Below are 21371 nucleotides of genomic sequence, written 5' to 3'. Positions count from 1 at the left end.
ATATGGGATGCCAGGGTTCACACCTAGGCCAGTCTTGTGAAAAGGAAATGCCCTAATGCTGTGCTAGGACTCTAACCTTAGGGACTATTTTGTACAACAATAGAGTGATCTTTGGATGTATCTATGTGATCTTTGGATGTATCTATGGGATTTATTTATCCTTTCCTGTGTTTCTGGTTCCTCTGGTCTATATAATTTTCCTCTGTATTTCAGATTGAAATGCTCTGAATGTTTTACTTGTACATCTTTACATGATCAGCTACTCTTGTGCTTTACATTTTGTAGTGACAAATAGGATAAATATGAGTTTATCTTAGCTTAATATGAATTTTCTCTTATTTAAAAAAATCAAAATTATGGGGCTTTTAGTTAGAGAAATAACAACACTAACAACTACCATAACAATGTTAATAAGTGAGAGAAATAGAATGCCTATTTCAAATACAGGTAGGGGTTTGGGGAGGAGAGAGATGGGGCCATTGGTGGTGGGAATGTTGCACTGGTGAAGGGAGGTGTTTGTTTTAAGACTGGACTCCAATTACAATCATGCTTGTAATCATTATGCTTAAATAAAGATATTACTTAAAAACAAACAAACAAAATTATGGGGCTGTGGGGATAGTCTATGGTAAGATTCTTGCTTTGCATGGACCTGACTGGGTTCTATCCCTGGCCCACCCCAGTACCTCAAACACTGCCAGAAGTGATCCTTGAGTGTAGAGTCAATAGTAAGTGCTGAACATTGCCAGGTGTGGCTTAAACTACCCCTAAAAAACAAAATAAACAAAGAAGGTTTTCTTCTATCTTTTGTCTTTTTTTTCCTTCTATCTTTTGACTTCCTCTTCTCTTTGATTCACATGAATATCTTGTTCATATGTTGTCCAGGACCTCGCAAAACTCATGGCTGAAATATTTGACTTATTTGTAGCATTTTGAACCAATTATTTTAGGACAGTCATTTGTCTCTATCATATAATTTGGGCCATTTATTTTTATCATGTTTTCTGGATCTTCCTTATAACTAAATATTAGCCACTCCACGTATCAGTGTTTTACTGTGTTTATTTATACTTACTCCCTGTATGATCTTAACAGATTATTTTTTGAGGGAGTCACTTCTGGCTGTATTCATAGCTTACTCCTGAGTCTGAATTCAGGAATCAACCTCAGGGTCAGTGCCAGGGATCCAGCAGAGGTTGACCTCATGCCAGCCTTAACCATTGAACTTTCAAGTGCCTTTATCATTAAACTACCCAGCTCCTGATCTCAACCATTATAATTTAAAAACCAACTTTATGCTGTTGATTACTTGCTTTGTAGCTCTGGCCCTAACCTTTTGTATTTCATACTTGTATGTACAGCTGCCAATCTGACCTTTATCTTTATGTTTCCCATGTGTTTATATCCATTAAACCCAAGATTTTTGCTCACCCCCTATCACTGCCCTTTTCTTCTTCTTCTCTTTTTTTTTTTTTTTTTTGGTTTTTGGGCCACACCCAGTAATGCTCAGGGGTTACTCCTGGCTATGCGCTCAGAAGTTGCTCCTGGCTTGGGGGACCATATGGGACACCGGGGGATCGAACCTCGGTCCGTCCAAGGCTAGCGCAGGCAAGGCAGGCACCTTACCTTTAGCGCCACCGCCCGGCCCTCTTCTCTTTTTTTAATAAAATATTTAAGCACCATGATTACAAGTATGATTGTAGTTGGGGTTCAGTCTTAAACAGAACACCCCTCTTCACCAGTGCAACTTTTTCCTCTTTTTGACCTCCCTTAACTCCACCTCCACTAAAACTTTTTTTGTTGTTGTTTTTGTTTCCCTTCCTAGGAAATGGCAGTTTCACTTTTTAGTTGTTTGCTTAGTAAATCTTGCTGTCATCTTTGATTCTTTTTCCAAGCAACACATCTACCATATCAGGGAATTCTTGTTGTTCTGCTTTTCCAGGGGAATTGGAACTGGAATTGAACTGTATTTCATTGTTGTCAATACTCCTACCCCGTTCCACCTAGTTTTCCTCAGTAGTGTTTGACAGTCTCCAGATATCTCTGCCCCCCCACCTTTGTTTTTACTTTGAAATGTAGCAGCAAGAGAGCCAGAATGATTTTGTAAAAAAGACAGGCCAGAGAGAGAACATAGAGGTTAAGGCGCTTATTTGCACACAACCAAGCCAGGTTCAATGTTCTGGCACTGCATATGGTCTTTTGAGCACTGCTAGGAGTGATCCCTGAACACAGAACCAGGAGTAAGTCCTGAGCACCAAAAAGTGAGATCTCTAAACCAAAGTAGTCAAATAAATAGATGATAATATGATAGATCAGAGACAACAAAACTAAACAAACAAACAAAAAATGGAACAACAGAAAACTAAAAAGTTTTGGCCTATACTATAATTCTAACTTATCACATGGCAAAGAAACTTAGGCTAATATTAAAAGGTACTCTACCGAAAGGGAGAAAATATTTGCATACCATACATCAGTTAAAGAACTATTATACAAGACATAAAATCTGCACAAAGCGCAGCTGAAAAAACTAGTAGCCCCATTAAGAAGTGGGAATGGAAATTAACAGACAGCTCTTTGAAAAGGCCATGTGAATGAAGGCGTATGAAAAAGTGTTCATTGTCACTTATTAGGGAAGTACAAATAAAAATGACTGAAGTATCTTATACCATTGAGAATGGTATATGTAAAAAAGACTAGAACAACCAGTATTGGCAGGAATGTCGTGAAAATGTAATTCTTCTCTATGGATGGAATTATTATCTGGTTTAGGGTCTATAGAAAGTAATATTGTGATTTCTTTATAAAGTTAGAAAGAGCAATTCTACTACTTGGTCTGTCCCGAGAGCACAAAAGCAGTAAAACATTAATTTGAAAAGATGAATGCAATTTATGTTCATTGTAGCTCTATGTATAATAGCTAAGATATAGAACAAATCCAAATATCTAATGACAGATGAATGGATTAAAAAAATCTGATGGAGATACACAGTAGAATATATACAACAACAACTTTTCAGCAACTTTTCAACAACTTTTTCAGCAACTTGAATGGGACTGGAAGGCATCTGAAGTGAAATAAGTCAGATAAGAAGAATGTACTGGGTGATCTTATTGATATATAATATAATATAATATATATTATGTATATATATATATATATAAAGATAGCACCAAATGATACCAACCCTCTTTTCTTTTTAAATATATAGATTACTTTATTTAAAGATCATATACACATAGTTGACATAGGTGACCATAATATATTTGTTTACAGGTAAATTGGAGTGAAATTATTTTTTAATAATATTTTTATTTAAGCACCTTGATTACAAACATGATTGTAATTGGATTTCAATCATAAAAGAACACACCAGTGCAACATTCCCATCTTCCCATCACCAATGTCCTCCATCTCCCTCCCCTCCTCCCACCTATATTCGATACAGGCATTCTACTTCTGTCATTCATTGACATTGTCATAATAGTTGTCAGTGTAGTTATTTCTTTAACTGAACTCACCACTCTTTGTGGTGAGCTTCATATCCTGAGCCGGTCCTTCCAGCCCTCATCTCAATTGTCTTTGAGCATTATTGCAATAATGTCTTTTATTCTTCTTAAAACCCATAGATGAGTAGGACTATTCTGTGTCTATATATCTTCCTATGACTTTTTTCACTCAGCATAATATATTCCATGTACATTCAATATAGGAAAATTTCATGACTTCATCTCTCTTGATGGCTGCATAATATTCCTTCATGTGTAAGTACCACAATTTCTTTAGCCATTCATCTGTTGAAGGGCATCTTGGTTGTTTCCAGATTCTGGCTATTGTAAACAGTGCTGCAATGCATATATGTGTGAAAAGGACATTTTTGTACTGTATTTTTGTGTATTTTTGTATACTCCTAGGGTATATTCCTAGGAGTGGATACCAACCCCTTTGATTGAAGAGTTCAAATTATGAGAAGAGGGCGAGAATAGGGAAGGATCATGGTGGAGGATTTTGGGCACTTCAGAGGTGGTGAAGTGTGCAAAAACTTTTCACATCAAAACTATATATATTTAGACTAATGTAATAATGTTACAGAAACTACTATAAATGAATTTGTACCTTAAAATGTGTAAGAATGTAATGTGCGAATGACATACTGCTTAACAAAGTAAAAGCTAAAAAAAAAGCATTAAAACATAGGTTTTATTTTATGAAGAGCACCCATGATTTGTCATTTCCTTCTTTGACTTTATCTCTTTTTTCCTATTTCACCTTTTCACCAGACTCACATTTTTTATTTTTAGAAGATTCCAGTCCTATATACTTTCTTATTGATCTTTGAACATTCCCATGAACTCCTATGTTTGGGTCATTGTACTTGGCAGTATTTCACCTGTAACATTCTTATCCAATATTAAAGTGTTTTATCACTTCCATCAGATTTCTCCTCACATATTTTTTTTCAGTGAAAGCTCCCTTTGATTTCTGTTTTTTCAATTATTTTTCCTTATTATTTCACCTTTTTAATCCTTGTTATATTAATTTTAAGATATAGTTTTCTGACATTTTTTTAATATTTATTCCTTATCCCAGAATGTAAGCTCTTTAACAAAAAAACTGTATCCGTTACTCTCTTTCACTATCGACAGCAGTGTCTGTCACTTTACTTGATGTCAAATATAGTATTTATAGAAAATTGGATACATTAAAAAGGAATCTATTACGAGAATATGAAGAGTGGAGATAAATGATTACCTGGGATAAGAAGTTTTCAGTCCATTGGTTTGGATGCAGATTACTTTTTCTGCCTTTCTTTCCTAATTGTTTTATTCTTGAAATCAAGGACTATTATTGCAGTCATGATGGTAAGATAACCTAGTTGTCCAATACCTGATCCTAAATATAGGAGTAAGCATTCCAGAAATATGCATTGGGTAAATTTACTTTGTGGGTTCATTTGGAACCCCAAATCATTTATCAAGTATTTAAAAAAAATTGGGCATGGGAAAAAATGGTCAAGAAAAATTAAAAAGCATACTTCTTACATCTAGACTTCCTCTAAAGACAGACCTCTTAGTCTTTGGACTAATCTTAGTACAGACATTCTAGAATATCCACGTAGGCTTTCCTCCCCAGACACTCCTGAGAGAGTTTTCTGACGTTAGAGTCTGTATGTATGTTTTGTTCATGTTTGCACATACAAAAGTATTCAATTTTCTAGTAAAGGGGCTCATCTTTCATCAAATGCATGAGATTCATAACACTCAAAGAGGAGAATTCTGAATTGTAAACTGACCTATGAGTTATCAGATGTTTTGAAGTAAAGTCAGACTAATTTACTCCTTGAGCTATTTTCCTATTAATTTTTCTGACACACTTCAAAAATTATACCAGTCGTAAAAATATTATTATTAACCTTGACTCCTGGATAAAAATATTAGTGTTAGGTGCAAGGAAGTACTTTGGATTAGATAAAGGTATGTTGGAGAAGACACAATGATTGACTTCAGTATGAGCCTGATTTTAGTCTGTACCTATTCTTTGTGGATCCAGCTCAGCAGTGTACAAAAGGCCAACAGATTTTTCAGAAATTAAACCTTATATTTCTAGACACCAGAGAGTTCAGCATCTAAATAGATGATTCATTATAGTAATTGAGAAACAAAAATGGTTTGTGTTAGCCAGTTTAACGTGAAGCTGTTTGGAATTGGTGAACCTCTTTGGAAATGGTGTCTATTGTAGGATGTGAAAGTATTGTTAGTGCTTAGTAACTTAACCTTTTTAGCTATGTAATACACTTGACATTAATCAGATTTCATGTTAAATTTTATGCTGGGAGTTGTTGATTTGGTTTTAGGGATTAATCTATTTCTGCTGTTATACACTCTAAATTAATTAGCAGTGTTCAGCTATGAATATAAAAAGTGCCAGTAGAAATAATTTCAGGAGTGAATTTTGCCTAACCTCTTTTCCTCCTCATTATATGAAATTGAAAGAAAAATCGTTTTCCCATTAATGACTTTGGTTACACTAAAATCTTGGTAGACTGTCCCCAAATTAAATTCTTCACTGGCCCAAATGGGCCCTTTGTTTTCCTTTCTCTTGTGTAATTCTCTTTAGGAGTAATTTCTTAGAGAAAATTCATACATCATGTATATTCTGAGCGTTGTAAGTTTTCTCTTTTTAAAAAAACTTTTAAAGCTATATATTTTAATTTTCTATCTTAAGCTAATTTTATCAATAGTTGAAAGATTATTATGATAGGATACTAATTTTATAGCTTGAATTTTTTATATCTCAGCGATTTTATTTTTATCTGAGGTTTTATTTTATTTAAATACCATATTTTTACAACCATATTTATATGTTTAGTTCTATACTTGAATTAGTTGATGATACTCAAATCATTCAGTACATCCTCTCAATTAAGAAGATTCTAAAGATGAACAGGAATTGAAAATGTGACTTGAAATCTTATTTGCCTAACACTTAGCTCCTGTAGGCATAACATTTTAGGCTTTATAAAGTGCATCTTAAAACATTTAAACAATATAGTAAAACAAGATTTATACTTATTAACAGATCCAAACTATGCATTGGGTTTTACCATGTACTCTGAAAATAGAATAATTAATGATAGTTCCTGCTTCTATAAAGCTGCACTTCACTGGAAAGTGACAATCAACAAAAACCACATGATCAGATCAGAGCAATAATAAATGGGTTAAAATAAGCTCTTATGGTCTTTCCAACACTGCTAGGAGTGACCTCTGAATACAGGGCCAGTAGTAAACCTTGAGTAGTGCAGGGTGGGACCCAAAAGCATGAAAACAAAAATCACAATATAGATATAAGCACATTAGCATTTTATAATGTTATGAGTATATGATAGAATATCCTTTATTTTTCTTTACTAGTATTCAACTTCTAGTAGAAATATTGTATATCAAAGAAAATAGAGAATATATTTGTGACTTTAGCGTAGGAACGATTTCTTTTAAATTTCTTTAAAATAAGAGCCATATATAAGAAATAAAGCCAAGTAAGTTGGGCTAATAAAAAAATTTGTGTTTTCTCTTAAGCAAAAGATTACCTCCAAATCATGAAAAGACAATATACAGAATACTGAAGCTCAGAATTCATATATCTAGTAAGGGAAGTATTTTCGGAATACATGAAGAATTTTTACAAATAAATGACAACCAAAAGAAAAATGTGCAAAAGACTTCATGAAGGAGATTGTAATGACCATAAATAAATATAAGTATTTTATTTTATTAGTCACTTGAGAAGTACAAATTAAAACCTTCAGAGGATAACCTTTACATGTTCCTGGATCTGCTAATGTAAAAGTCCTGAGAAATAATACTAGATACAGAGCAACGGACTCTTAATTGCAGACTAGAATATGTTAGTATTATAATTTTCCAAAAACATTTGGTAACATTAAATCTGTATGTACATACATTGAATAGTTACTAAGTTTGTATACAAATAAAAGCACATAGGCTTTAACATATAATTATTAGCATGCCCAAGGCAGTGCTATTGAAGACTTCAAATTGGAGAGTGTCCACATGCCCATTATTATGAGAAAGAATATGTTACGTTTTTGACATATTCACTCAATGTAATAGTACTAACAATGACATAGAATTATACTGACAATAGTTGGATATTCCTCAACTACTGCAGGAATATGAATAAATTTACTTTACACAAATTAGATCAGACCTGAAAGAGTACAGGTTTCCATTTGCAGGGGTGGCGAACAAGTTCGACACAAAGAGCCAAAATTTTAAACTATGAGAGTCAGAGAGCCACACCACGCAGTGACCTGCCAAAACAAACACTCACACAAAAGCATCTATTTTTAACAATAATATATTCAACACATATTGCATTTTGCCATTTTGAGTGAGGGTAAAAATCCTGCAGTGATGGTGAGGGTGTGCTGCGCCCTCCACACTAAGAACTAACGGCAAGATGTGACCCAACATGTGCCATATGGGTCCCCCCGCTCGCTGGCCCGTGCAGTTGTTTCCGAAGGCAGGACGACGCACTCAGAGATCTTGCCTCAGAGGTCCCTCCTCAGAAGCAGCAGAACAAAACCCAAACTTGGCAAAGAGCCACAGGATATAAAATAAAATATAAATAAATATATAAATAAAAAAGAGGCAAAGAGCCGCATTCATTTTGTCTGGGAGCCGCGTGTTTGCCACCCCTGGTATATAGTATCAAAGAAGGCAAATGTAATGCATATTGCCAAACGTTAGAACAGTGTTTATCTTTTTTTTTTTTTTGGTGTCTGTTATAAGGAAACTCAAGAGAGTATCCAGGAGTTTGGTAGCAACAGATAGTCTTAGTGCTGGTTACATTAATGCATTAAAACGTTTCAAAAATACATTTATGAATATGTCATTCAAAAGTAAAATATTTTTGAAATATCTTTGTTTGAATTAAGGATGAAAAGAGGAAATCTATTTGGTAGTGTTATTTCTGCATTTTTAAACCATGTATTAGTTTATCCTGCACTCTTAAAAGTTTTCATATCTTTTTTTTTTTTAATATGGAACGCTTCATGAATTTTCGTGTCATCCTTGTGCAGGGGCCATGCTAATCTCTGTATCGTTCCAATTTTAGTATATGTGCTGCCGAAGCAAGCACAAGTTTTTATATCTTTAGGGAGTTTGTAGTTTTGTTAGTAATGCATAAAAATAAATGAAATTAAATCAATACAAATGTGTGTATATGTGTATATATATCATATAGCTGGCACATTAAGCACTTTAAATACCAAACTGCATGTTCTGATAGTCAGACCAGATCAAAATTAAAGGCAAGGGGACAAGAGTGATAGCACATAGGGTCTTTGCCTTGCTAATGGCAGGTTTGATCCCTGGCAGCTCATATGATCCCCCAAATCTCCAGGAGTAATTTCTGTGTACAGAGTCAGGAGTAATTCCTGAATGCCATTGACCACTGGTGTGGCCAAAAATTTAAAAAAAAAAAAAGGAGAAATCTTCAATCTTTAGGCTCAATTTTTTTGATCTGTAATTTAATTTTGTGCCAACTGGCATTCAAATACCTACTCATAGCATTAAATTATAAAGACAGTAATGACCTTTTCAAATATCTTTCTCAGTAACTGACCTATAGTAGGTATTTCTTTTTTTTGGGGGGCACACCTGGTGACGCTTAGGGGTTACTCCTGGCTATGTGCTCAGAAATTGCTCCTGGTGTGGGGACCATATAGGACACTGGGGAATTGAATCGCAGTCCATCCTAGGCTAGTGCGGACAAGGCAGGCTTGCGCCACCACTCCAGCCCCTATAGTAGGTATTTCTAAGTAACATAATGGCTGTTTTTATTTTTTTTTTTGAGGGGGGGGCACACCCAGTGGTGCTCAGGGTTATTCCTGGCTCTGTACTTTGAAAATGCTATTGCCAAGCTTGGCGACCACATGGAATGTTGAGGATTGAACCCAGGTTGGACGTCCCAGGTCGGCAGTGTTCATGGCAAATACTCTACCATTGTGCTATCACTTTGGCCTCTGGTTCTTATAAGCAAGATTTTCTGGTGTTCCTTTTAGTACAAGGTATTTCTTAGATCCATGTTGCTATACTTTCTAATAATGATCTACTCATTCCTCCTCAACAACTACACTGCTCTCTTAATCCTTCACTGAATCTAACCTTGACATATCATTGTTTGCTGTGTGCCTGGTATTCCTCCTGACTTAATCTTCTTCTCATATTCACTAAGATCTGTTGGGGAGATTTTCTCCTTTCTTCTTTAGATGATAGGACTTAAAATCCTTTATTTTTTTATGTATTTGACTTTCCTGGGGATTATTACAGCTTTAGATAAATTAAAAGCCAAAATAAAGCATGCAAATAGGTGAAATAGTAAGCTATGTATTCCCAGCATTATTTACTACAATTTAATCCCTGTTTATTTTATTTTTTAAATTTATTTAAAGAAAATGTGTCACATAGTTGACATAGTTGATCATAATATATTTGTTTCCAGATAAGTGAAAGCAGTTGTTGAAAAAAATAGAAAGAAAAATAAAAAGGAAGAGATAAAAAGTAAAGTTAAATAAGAAGTACATAAGCAAGCACATTTGTGAAAAGTAATGTGTGTCTCCAATGAAGTTATTAATACAGTGACAGAAGATTTAGTAAGCTCTTGTTAGCTGTTCATTTTGTTTAATTGTTGCATTCCTTTATGAATGACAGCATTAAATAAATGAAGTTGTCTAGAAATTCAAAAGCACTATTATTAATACTATGATTTTAGGGGTGTGTATTCACACAGCAGGCCAGGCCTCCTGGAAGAAGCAATATACAAGAGGAGCAGGAGAAAGTGTCAGCACAAGCTCTGGTGATATCAGCCAAAAAAACCACATACCAGATTGGTGACCTGAGGGAATCAGAGTCAATGATGAGGCAGGGCCTTTGGGAAAACAGTGATTCTGGATGATGGAGGCAGCATGCTTGGCTTCAGTAGGGTGGGGTCTGGGCCCACCATCTTCTCCTGAGATGACCAGCTTTATGCTGTTTGGGCCATTGTACCCATGATCTTTCACGGTTTGATTTACATCTCATTCATGAAAAGAGTGATTCTATGGACCTGGCCTGGTTCCAACATGGCAACTGTGTTTGTGGGCATCTCCTTGATTATTTTAAATTTAGAACAATTTAGTATGTTCTTGTGACTGGATTAACAGTTCTAAAATACAAGTCTGCTATCTGTATTATTTCTGCCTTACTCTTATCCTCTTTGTGTATTATACTTTAAGTTCCTTCAATTTGCCATTTTGTTTTTCATACCTCTTATATGCCCACAAGTCAACCTAAAATTATTTTTACCATTTCCTTGGAAGCCCTAAATTCTTTTTCGTTTTTGGTTTTTTTTTTTTTTTTTTTTTTTAGGGGGTGTCCCATTCGGTAATGCTCAGGAGTTACTTCTGCTATGCGCTCAGAAATTACTCTTGGCTCAGGGGACCATATGGGACACTTGGGATCGAACCCAGGTCCATCCTGGGTCTGCCCTGTGCAATGCAAATGCCCTACCACCGCTGTGCTATCACTCTTGCCCCTAGAAGCCCTAAATGTTTTGCTGCTGAAAGTGCTTTTGCTTTGAAGCCTCCCCTGGTTGTATTTGCATAGAGGCATCATAGCCTCACTCTGTCTTCTCATATTTCAAAGCAAACGAGGTTGTTGTCATTCTCTTATCATTTGGATGTCTGTCTTCTTAATTTCTGAGTTCTTTGAAGGCAGTCTTTTTATTTTATTTTATTTTATTTTTTCCCCCTCTCTTGACACCAAGCAGAACCTTTTCAATTGATATTTGCTGAGTAGATGCATGCTTTTTTCCCCTTCTATGTAATTAAAAAATATAACTGAGATCCTTTCTGTACACTTTACATTGCAGTAAGTTTGCTTTTAAACACACATACTATATATATATATCCACTTGTATATATTTATAAAAACCAGAAAGAGAGCATATAGTTACTGTAAAAACTTCTTTGCTGGGATGTAGGGTGGGGGATAGATGATTTCAAAAGCTGCCATTACCCACAGAAAGTTTTGATCGACTATATTGGGTGGGTTACATTCACAATGACAAGCTGTGCAGTGGCAAAAGAAGTACCGCTTAATGCAGTGCAGGACCTGTGTGCTACTGTGAAGCATCAGAAGCTTTTCAGCTGGAGTGTGGACTAATGAGACATCAGGGATCTCTGGGTTGCTTGTGCTGTAGACAGCTTGTTTTTCCCCCCTTTTCCTGTTAAGTTAGAAGTGATGTGCTGCCTGCCTCTTTGATTTTGACAATGCCCAATTTCACAACCAATGGTAATGTTTTTATATCAGGAGGAAGGGAGTATAGCAGGCAGTAACTCATCTGACCTGCTCCACTGGACCACTGCTACGACCATGAAGGTACTTTCCAATACCACGACCACCACCCGGGCAGTGCTGCAGGCTGTCAGTGACAGACAATGGTGGAAGAAGTCATTGACTTACCTTCGCCCCCTTCAAGTAAGCAGTCACTTTCCTTTTCTTCTTTATTTTTCTCTCTCCCCTAACTTTTATTTAACTATTATCACTTAAAAATGTTAAACATAATGTCTATTTTAGATGTATATTGTTGATTGTATTGTTTAGCACTGTAATAAATTTGAACAGGGGAGCAAATATGCAAAACTTCTATTTAAAAAAGAAAACATCATTTTGGTACTATAGTGAATTCCCTAAGTATAATTTCTATTGCTGTAGTGTTTCTGATTCATTGATGTCAAAATGACCAAGAAAATCAAAAGACATTGCAGGGAAGGGTTGAAGTGCTGCTCTTAGAATGTAGTTATTCTTAGATTCTCTGCTGGAGTTTGTGTCATTTTGACACTTTATCACACCATGCACATTGATCAGTTTTTTCTGAACTTAGTCATGGCCTTTCTTTTTTACCTTCCTGTCTTTCTTCCTTCTCTCCCTCCTTCTCTCATTCCGTCACTCCTTCCCTCTCTCACTCCAACACCCTTACCCCCCCTTTTATCTACTGTTTATTATTTTGTTCTTCCTAGGGGCAAGAATTTTGTGGAGCTTATCAAATTGGAACCATTGTCAATGAAGGTCTTGAAAAACAAGGTTGTCATCCTTTTTATGAATCTCTCATCTCTGATCCCTTTGTCACAGAGGTAAGGACAAAGTGCCAAAAGATTTCAGTGTCAGCCAGTTGAACAGTATTTGTGTTTAAAAAGTTGAAACTTTCCTTAAAATATACTTCTTTGGTATTTTTTATTACTTGTTTTATTCATTGTTCTCCTAGGTATTATTTCATACATATCACAACATTCATGTACATATTTCATATATATCTCAGCATAAAATATATTATGGGATGAAGGTGCATATTCATTTAAAATTTTGCTCAAAATAATATGCTTTCATAAAGAAGTTATAATTCAAATATCTTGAAGATATGAATTGATATAATTTTGTCTATGAATCATAGATTGTGAACAAAAGCTACACCACAATAAATTGGTCTCACTGTTTTCCTTTGTCTAGTCTCAAGTAACGTATGACACCTATCAACATGCTCCAGTAGAAAGTTTTGCAGAGGTGTTGCTGAGAACTGGAAAACTGGCAGAAACTAAAACTGAAGGAGAAGAAGTATTTCCAACAACAGAAGGTATCAAAGAATAGGGTGTGGCTCTAGAACAAACAAACAATAAAACCAAAATAAACAAAAAAGATAGGAATTGTATCATGTTTATATTTTTGAAATGCTCAGTATTAGCAGGTAACTAGAAAACCATAATATGTTTATTAATCTTTTGGTTTTATTGTTTGTTCGTTCTAGAGCCACACCTGGCAGTTTAAAGCTTTCTGGGTTTAATTTTGAGAGTGCACTTAAGAATCACTTCAAGTGGGCCCGGAGAGATAGCGCAGCGGTGTTTGCCTTGCAAGCAGCCGATCCAGGACCAAAGGTGGTTGGTTCGAATCCTGGTGTCCCATACGGTCCCCCATGCCTGCCAGGAGCTATTTCTGAGCAGACAGCCAGGAGTAACCCCTGAGCACCGCCGGGTGTGGCCCAAAAACCAAAAAAAAAAAAAAAAAAAAAAAAAGAATCACTGCAAGTGGGCATATCTAGGACCCTATGGGATCAAACCTAGGAGATCAAATCTAGGAGCTGGAGATCAAACCTAGGCCAGTGAGATGCAAGGCAAGAGCCTCCCTACTATACTATTTCTCCAGCCCCACAATTCCTTTCTTTGCTCCTTATGTAAAGTGATTTTTTTCTAGAAGAATTTGTAAACCACCTAATAAATACTCTCCTTTCCTATATGAATTAAGAACTCTTAAATAATTTATTTAAATATATATGTATATATATAGATATATAGATATACATTTCATCAGGAGGAGATAGTTTTGGAGGTAGAACCATACTACATATGTGAGAGTCTGAATTCAGTCTCTACTAAATTTGCTGCCTTAATGACCCCTTTTGCTGGGGCTTGAGATTGGCCACAACTGGGCCCAGTATTCCTGGGGATGATCCATTGAAAACAGACTTAAGGATTTTCTGCATGTTTACATATCTCTTCCTGTAGAATATCTTGAAAAGAGTTACTTGTCTAGATATTACCTGAAGATGACATGCCATTGATCACTTTTCTTCTCTCTAGTCTCCTGTTTTTTTTTTTTTTTTTTTTTGGGGGGGGGGGGGGTGGTCCACACCCAGTGACACTCAGGGGTTACTCCTGGCTGTGCGCTCAGAAATTGCTCCTGGCTTGGGGGACCATATGGGACTCAGGGGCATCATCGAACCGCAGTCTGTCCTAGGCTAGCGTGCGCAAGGCAGACACTTATGGCTTGCACCACTGCTCTAGCCCCATAGTCTCCTCTGTTTTGAGAAGGTCCAAGATAGTTTTCCTTGACTGTTTTCCCATCCTGATTAAGCCCCTCAGAATTTAAAGGTGCCTGGAGCTCCAGTATCTTGTGTATATACTAGACATTAGTTAGGACGAATGCAGGGACAGTATCAAGCAGAAGAATAGTGTGTAGCTTTTCTTTAGCTTTTTTAACTAAGGTGAACAGAAGACCTTGTTCTGTGTCAGAACATCATCTTTAATGGTGGTGATAGGGCTTCTCTCATGAGCCTTTTCTTTGACTAGTCACTGGCCAACACTAACCACCTTGTGTTATATTCAATGGCAATTTTACTTGGTTCTCTTGACCTACTTCTGTAGTTTTCCATCCTGGTTATGCATTAAAATCATTGAGGAAGTTTTTAAGAAATGCCAATAACTGCTGTGGGATCCGTTATGGATCATTACCTTCAGCATCTCCAGTGGGGGCCCATTGTAGTTTGGAGTTACTGTTATGACTTAGTTGTGAAACCGTGGATATGATCTTTCGTGAGATTTTATCATTTTCAATATTATATCAATTCTTTAAACTCTGACACATGTGCTTTCCCAGCTTCTCACCTCAACTTAGTGAAAATCTCTGAGACTCTTTATGATTATGTTTGATCCTTTCAACTTGAGGGTCACATCTTCATGTCATATCTAACAATTTGACAGATTCTGAGGTTTTTTTTTTCTCTGGTGAGTGCAAAAATCAATGACTTCACAGTGATGAGTATCAGTAGAGTGTGTGCACAATACTTATTGGGTAGTCATTGAAGATGTGCTCTTGATGATTTTGTGAAAGCTCACTGGGTTTGTAAGCTATTTTCAGTAGGGTCTATGAGAGATCAGCAGTATTGTAGGCATTTTCTTTTTACTTCAGGGTCTTTTCAAATTAAACTTTTCTAGAACTGGAGAGATAGTCTGGTGGGTATGCCACTTGCCTTGCATGTGGTTGATCTGAGTTTAATCTCCAGGACCTCCACAAGTGGTTCCTGAGCACAGAGCCAGGAGATAGTCCTGAACACTACTGGGCATATACCCAAAATCAAAATCCAAAAAAAAAAAAAACCAAGCTTTTTCTGACATTAGATTCTGATATTACACCAAGAAGAGAAATCTATGTTCATTAAAAAAGTTAAACATTTTTCTAAATATTTCTTGTGTAAATTAAGAATGGAATAAAAATATGGGTATGATTTTTAGCCATTATTCCTTTAATTCTATTTGTATTTAAAATTTTATAAAGTATTTTTGTATGCTGTAATGGTTGATATTATAGAATCTTTGTTTGTTTGTTTTTGGGCCATACCCGGTGATGCTCACAGGTTACTCCTGGTTATGCACTCAGAAATTGCTCCTGGTTTGGGGGACCATGTGGGATGCCAGGATTGAACTGAGATCTGTCCTGAGTCAACTGCATGCAAGGCAAATGCCCTGCCACTGCACTATTGCTCCGATCCCTTTTAATTATTTTTTGGGCTACACCTGGTGGCTCTCTGGGGTTACTCCTGTCTCTGTTCTCAGAAGTCCCTCCTGCCAGGCTTGGGGGACCATATGGGATGCCAAGAATCAATTGGGGGTCCGGGGTTGGCCACATGTGAGACAAATGCCCTACTGCTGTGCTATCTCTTCGGTCCCAAGATATTGTAGAAAGTCTAATATCCCTGGGGCTTTAGCAGTGGCACAAGCGGTAAGGTGTCTGCCTTGCAGCACGCTATCCTAGGACTTACCGTGGTTTGATCCCCTAAAATCCCATATGGTCCCTCAAACCAGGAGCGATTTCTGAGCACATAGCCAGGAGTAACCCCCGAGCGTCACCGGGTATGGCTGAAACACCCCTCGCCCAAAGTAATTCTAATATCTCTGTCTTTGGTTATTTTATTAAATATTTGTCATAAACTCAGAATTGGAAAGTGAGAAGCCAAATGATTCAATTTAAACATCCTGGTAAAAATTTGACTCTTGACTTTGGACTAGAAGTAGGTCATCATACAAATTAAGCTTCTTCTCATGACCTGACTTCCAGGATTTTTTAATAAAGTTGATGAAAAGATTTTATAGAGACTTGCTTGAGAAAATTGATCATTATTTATTTAGCTAAATGAATGATTTAATGACTAATGATTTCCAAATCAATAAAAGGGCAGCTTTCCTCTATAAATTTAGTTTTAGAATTAAATTTATCACAGTACTTTCTAGAGGTACTTATTTCACACGGAATTAATGTTGAAGCCTTAAGCATAGCTTTTATCTGATTTGGACTGTATAATTTGTTTAGGGAATGCATTGTATTAAAAGTTTGAGAACAAACATTTCTAGTAAAATTATATATACTGTACATGTAGGAAAGATTATTTAATACACATTAATTTATACCAGAGAAAGATATTTATCTTAAATATTAATGTCAAATCACTGACTTGTTCTATAGTCAGTCTTGGACCCTAATTAAATCCCATGGGATTTTTATGATCATTTTTAATTCTGTCAAATATTGTTTCAGATAGGTTGCAGATTTAAAGTTAAAGCCTTCCCATGTGTAGAGCTTAATTTCCTCTTTATAGGCTATCTTGATTTTCACTAAGAGATACTAAGAAAAATTTTGAGGATTGGAAATCCCACCAATCAGTTTTTAAGCACCTCCTGGTGATATTGGGCCAGCTGAGACTGCAATTTAGGGACTTAGTCTGAGGATGTGGTGCCAGGACTACCAGAGCATCACCCAGCAAATCTGGGTAGTGGACCTCTTGGACCACAACAGCAGTGCTCCAGAGATGATGTGGTGCCACGGATTGAACCCAAGTCCTAGCAAGTGCCCTAACTACTGTGCTATCTCTCAGATCCTGCTGATATTTTGATTTCATAGGTTTAATATATAGATATTAGTGGCTTTGGAAGAAAAAAGATGACTTAAAATAACTGCAGGAACAATTGTCTTGGGTAAGAGAAGAGATGTGAACCTTTTTCCTTTAAGTTGGGAGGAGCATCAAGTCATGAAGCTTTGAGAGGTCAGAAATTCAGCTTTGGTGTTCTGGTGGGGAGAAAAAAAAAAGACATGTTATTTGCCCAGAAATAACTTTTGGGAAACCCTATTTGAAGAAATAACTAACAAGGTATTTGAACATTTGACCCAGTTATCACAGGAATGTTTTATTCTTTTTTCCCCAATATTTTATTTTGTTTTGCCTTTTTTTGGGGGGAGGGGGCATATCCGGCGGTACTCAGGGGATACTCCTGGCTCTGCATTCAGAAATTGCTCCTGGCAGGCTCAGGGGACCATATGGCATGTCGGGAATCGAACTTGCATCCGTCCTGCCCAATATTTATTTTTTAAAGATATTGTCTCTGTCTCACTTTTTCTCTCACACACACATTTTCAGATTTATTTTCTGTGTGCTTAAATTTCTCTTCAAATAACAAACAGTTCTCTTCTGTTGAAGACTGCTTGCTATTCTGAAAAGTCCTATATCCTCTTCACCCTCTACTTTGAGATGTTAATGACATTGTTTTCTTGAACTACTTGTATGGGGAATTGGTCAATTGGCACAGGCTTGTGGAGTAACGGGGTAAACTCACAGCTGAAGAACTTTCCTTACATCTTGGGAATGAAATCTTGGTTTATGTCCCACAAGTAAAACCCAGCCCCTGTGAAGTTCCCACTCTCATATAGCCACTTGCTACGCAACATGCAACTTCCTCTGGCATACCCAGAATGCAGAAAGAGCTTAGATTCCAAAAACAGTTGAGAAATTTATACAAAGGATTCTCATATCACATTCATCTAAATTCTAGAAACAAAATTTTATTCTGATTTCTATAAATGTGCTTTCCTCTCTGTACCCCGAATAAACTTATTTTTGATGTATTTCAAAGTTAAAGACATCATGATACTTCTCTTTATGACTTTCCATCAGTCTATTTAATGAGTTAATATTTGTTTTTTTTTAGGGGCCAGAGTGACAATACAGTGGGGAAGGTTCTTTTCTTGCATGAGGCAGACCCATGTTGTCATCCCTGTTGGTTCCCTGAGCCCTGCCAGGAGTAATCATGTAGTGCAGAGCTAGAAGTAGCCCTGAGCACAACTAGGTATGATCCAAAGATGAACAAAAATTGTTACTTTTTAGAGGATAAAATTTGCATACAATGAAGTAGAATATATAATTTTAAGACAGTACTATCTGAATACTGACAGGTTCAAAACCTGTGTAATTTTTTATTCCACCAAGATACAGAAAACTACCATTATTTCAGAGAATCCATCCTTTTTCTCATTTGACATCCATACTATGGAACAAGTACCTAGCGTTCTGTTTCTTTTTCTCTCATTGCTGATTAGTTTTGATTGTCTTAAAATGCATTCAGTGGAATCATTAAGTGGAATCTAGGATCATACAATGTGTATTCATCTGTATAAAACTGAAAGTAAAAAGTTTTCATTTATCAATGTTGTTTCTCTCAATAGGCTTTTCCCTAATTACAGAGTAGTAAGATGTTGTATAGGATGTTGTACCATAGTTTATTCTGTTAAAAAACAAGGATTTTTTTTCTCCTAGCCTTTTTATTCTGAAAAAAATGGTGGTGAACTTTCTTGTCCAATGTTTTGTAAACATATATTTTATCTTAAATTAATTTTTAGTAAAAAATTGCTTGATCAGTTATTATGTATTTAGTTTCATAAAAAAATGACCAGACTCCTCTTGTTTTCCACCATTGTGGTTTTTGTCTGGGCTCTGGTTCTTTATGAATTTATTCAGCTCTGAATTATACCTGCTTGGTATGAACAGACATGAGTCTACTGTAAGACTGAGAAACTCACCAATACCATTTATTCTTTTTCTTTTCTTTTCATTGTTCTATTGAATTTTTATTTAGAGGGCATATTTGGTGGTGCCCAAGCTTACGCCTTGCTCTGAATTTTGTACTAAACCTTGATTTTTTTTTTCAAAATTCCCTAAAGTTTATTGTTTAAAGGCATCCTGGAATTATAGACCTTATATGTAATTTCAGTCCTGAAATCAGTGCTCTGAGACTGACACATACGTATCAGAGAATTAATCTGGACTAGGACTGTAATGGAAAGAATAGTTATGTTGGGCCAAAATGTATATGCTGAAACCCAGTTCTCCTTGTGAGAGTATTTCATGATGGGGTCTTTTAAAGGTAAGGAAGAAGGCATAAGGGTTAAAAGAGGTCATAAGGGTCAGAATTTAAAGATAGGATTAGAGTATATATAAGGAGAGGATTCAAAGATCTCTCTCTTTCTCTGTGTCTCTGTCTCTCTCCCTCTCCTTTCTTTCCTCCTTCCTTCTCCTCTTAATTTGATGTGTATATCAAACAAAAGGCAGGTTTTTTTCTTGTCTCTAGAAATTAACTGGCACTGAGAAGTATGTGGTGTTATTTCTCAAGAGTGAACAAAGACCTTCTCGTTATTAAGGCATCATTAAATAAATAAAATAAAAGTAATTATTAAAGCATTTCTATATATGAGATAACATAGGCTATATTTTTTTCTAGGAACAATCATTTATACATTAGGATAATAACATGCATTACTTGTCAGAAATAACAATGATGGTCTGTTAGCCTTCTCTCTAAGGTTATTTTTGCTATAAACATGACTTTGAAATCATGGAAATTAAATTTCTTTTCTTTCTGCCTGCTTTAAACCTCGTAGTCAGTTACCTATGTTCAGGATCTGCTAGTGATTATCTTGTGAATTTTAATTATGAAAAAATACAATAAAATGAAATCTATTTGAACTTAAATATTTATATGGGGATTCTCCATTTTTTTTTACTATAATTGTGCCAATATTGCTTATTTAAGAAAATTTAAAATTTTTCTTGATTTGTTTTAGAATTCTCTTCAGAGTTGGTCACATATTCTTTGGAATGCCTTCACTGGTGACATATTTTAATCCCTTAAGGACATCATCTTTTTGGAATTGGCCAAATACATATTAAATGAATTGAAAGATTGGGTTGATAAGTTGCGGACATGAGGCTTGATGGGAAGATAGTCAGTAATGGGCTTGATTTTCTCAGGTAGGCCACATACTGACCTGACAGATTGAGAGTATGGCCTTTCCTATCCAAAGCAACAGACACAGACATAAAAATAAGGACTTTGGAGGGATTTCTTTGAGGAGATGAGTATGCTTGATGAATGAGTTCAGATGTGTTGGTTTGAAAATTGGCCTGTTTTGTGCATAAAAATGGAAAATATCTGAAGGAAATTAAAATGGGGAAAGAAGAAAAGTAATTGAAGTTGCCATTGTATGTCACTTCATGAGAAACTGTATAAGAAATAAATGAAAAGGAAGAATTATTGGCATGTGAAATGATTGCATTTTCTCTAAAATCAAGTATTTTATTAAAATGTTAAGCAGGTATTCAATTGTAGAATATAGGGATGACAGCTGAAATGGTAGTCTTAGGCTTATTGTGTGTGTGGAGTATGGCATTCTAGACTTGAAGTAATTCTTTTCAACTAATTCAATATTTTATCTATATTAGGCACTTTCTTTTATTATTTTTAGCCCCTTCTTTCTGTTTTTAATAGTCTTCCAGAGTATATTTACCAGTGCTATACTTTTTTTTTTGCTCTCATAATAATTTGTACCAACTTTGGGTCCATTGAATTTTCTAAACAAATACTGATTTTTTTTAAAAAAGAGACTTATATCTTGGCATAATGAGTTTATTGCTCAAAGGCAGGAACTTTGATTCTTCCCCTAAGGAAATGTTTGGCTCAGAGAGATTGAATGTTGAAAATGAGCTTTGAAATGAATAGTTTTTGATTAGAAAACATATCTAAAACAGTGTGATATCCTGGGAACTTGAGGCTGACTGATAAGCCAGTTTGGTCCATTAGGCTTAGAGAACATAAAAAAAAAAAAGAAAAATAACTAGGTACCTTTTTTTTCCTTTGTAGAGGACAGTGGAA

The 21371-nt window shown here is 35.7% G+C and overlaps 2 protein-coding genes and 1 non-coding gene across 3 annotated transcripts in view; 1 reads left to right on the top strand and 2 right to left on the bottom strand.

The window, feature by feature from the left end:
• Positions 1–21371, bottom strand: part of LRATD1 (LRAT domain containing 1) — an 836105-nt gene that overhangs the window by 69459 nt on the left and 745275 nt on the right. The window lies entirely within an intron of this gene.
• Positions 1–21371, top strand: part of NBAS (NBAS subunit of NRZ tethering complex) — a 384560-nt gene that overhangs the window by 208918 nt on the left and 154271 nt on the right. The window contains exons 36-38 of the mRNA XM_049784877.1: positions 11878–12045; positions 12588–12701; positions 13075–13198. Of these exons, the coding sequence (XP_049640834.1) occupies positions 11878–12045; positions 12588–12701; positions 13075–13198 (406 nt within the window). The remainder of the gene's footprint in view (positions 1–11877; positions 12046–12587; positions 12702–13074; positions 13199–21371) is intronic.
• Positions 8562–8665, bottom strand: LOC126025168 (U6 spliceosomal RNA). Its single transcript, XR_007501212.1, has one exon. It is a non-coding gene; the product is annotated as a U6 spliceosomal RNA (small nuclear RNA).

Source organism: Suncus etruscus, chromosome 12 (genome assembly GCF_024139225.1).
Source record: "Suncus etruscus isolate mSunEtr1 chromosome 12, mSunEtr1.pri.cur, whole genome shotgun sequence".
Lineage (NCBI taxonomy): Eukaryota > Metazoa > Chordata > Mammalia > Eulipotyphla > Soricidae > Suncus > Suncus etruscus.
The sequence above is the reverse complement of the archived record's forward strand: the minus strand, read 5'-3'. Positions and strand labels throughout refer to the sequence as shown.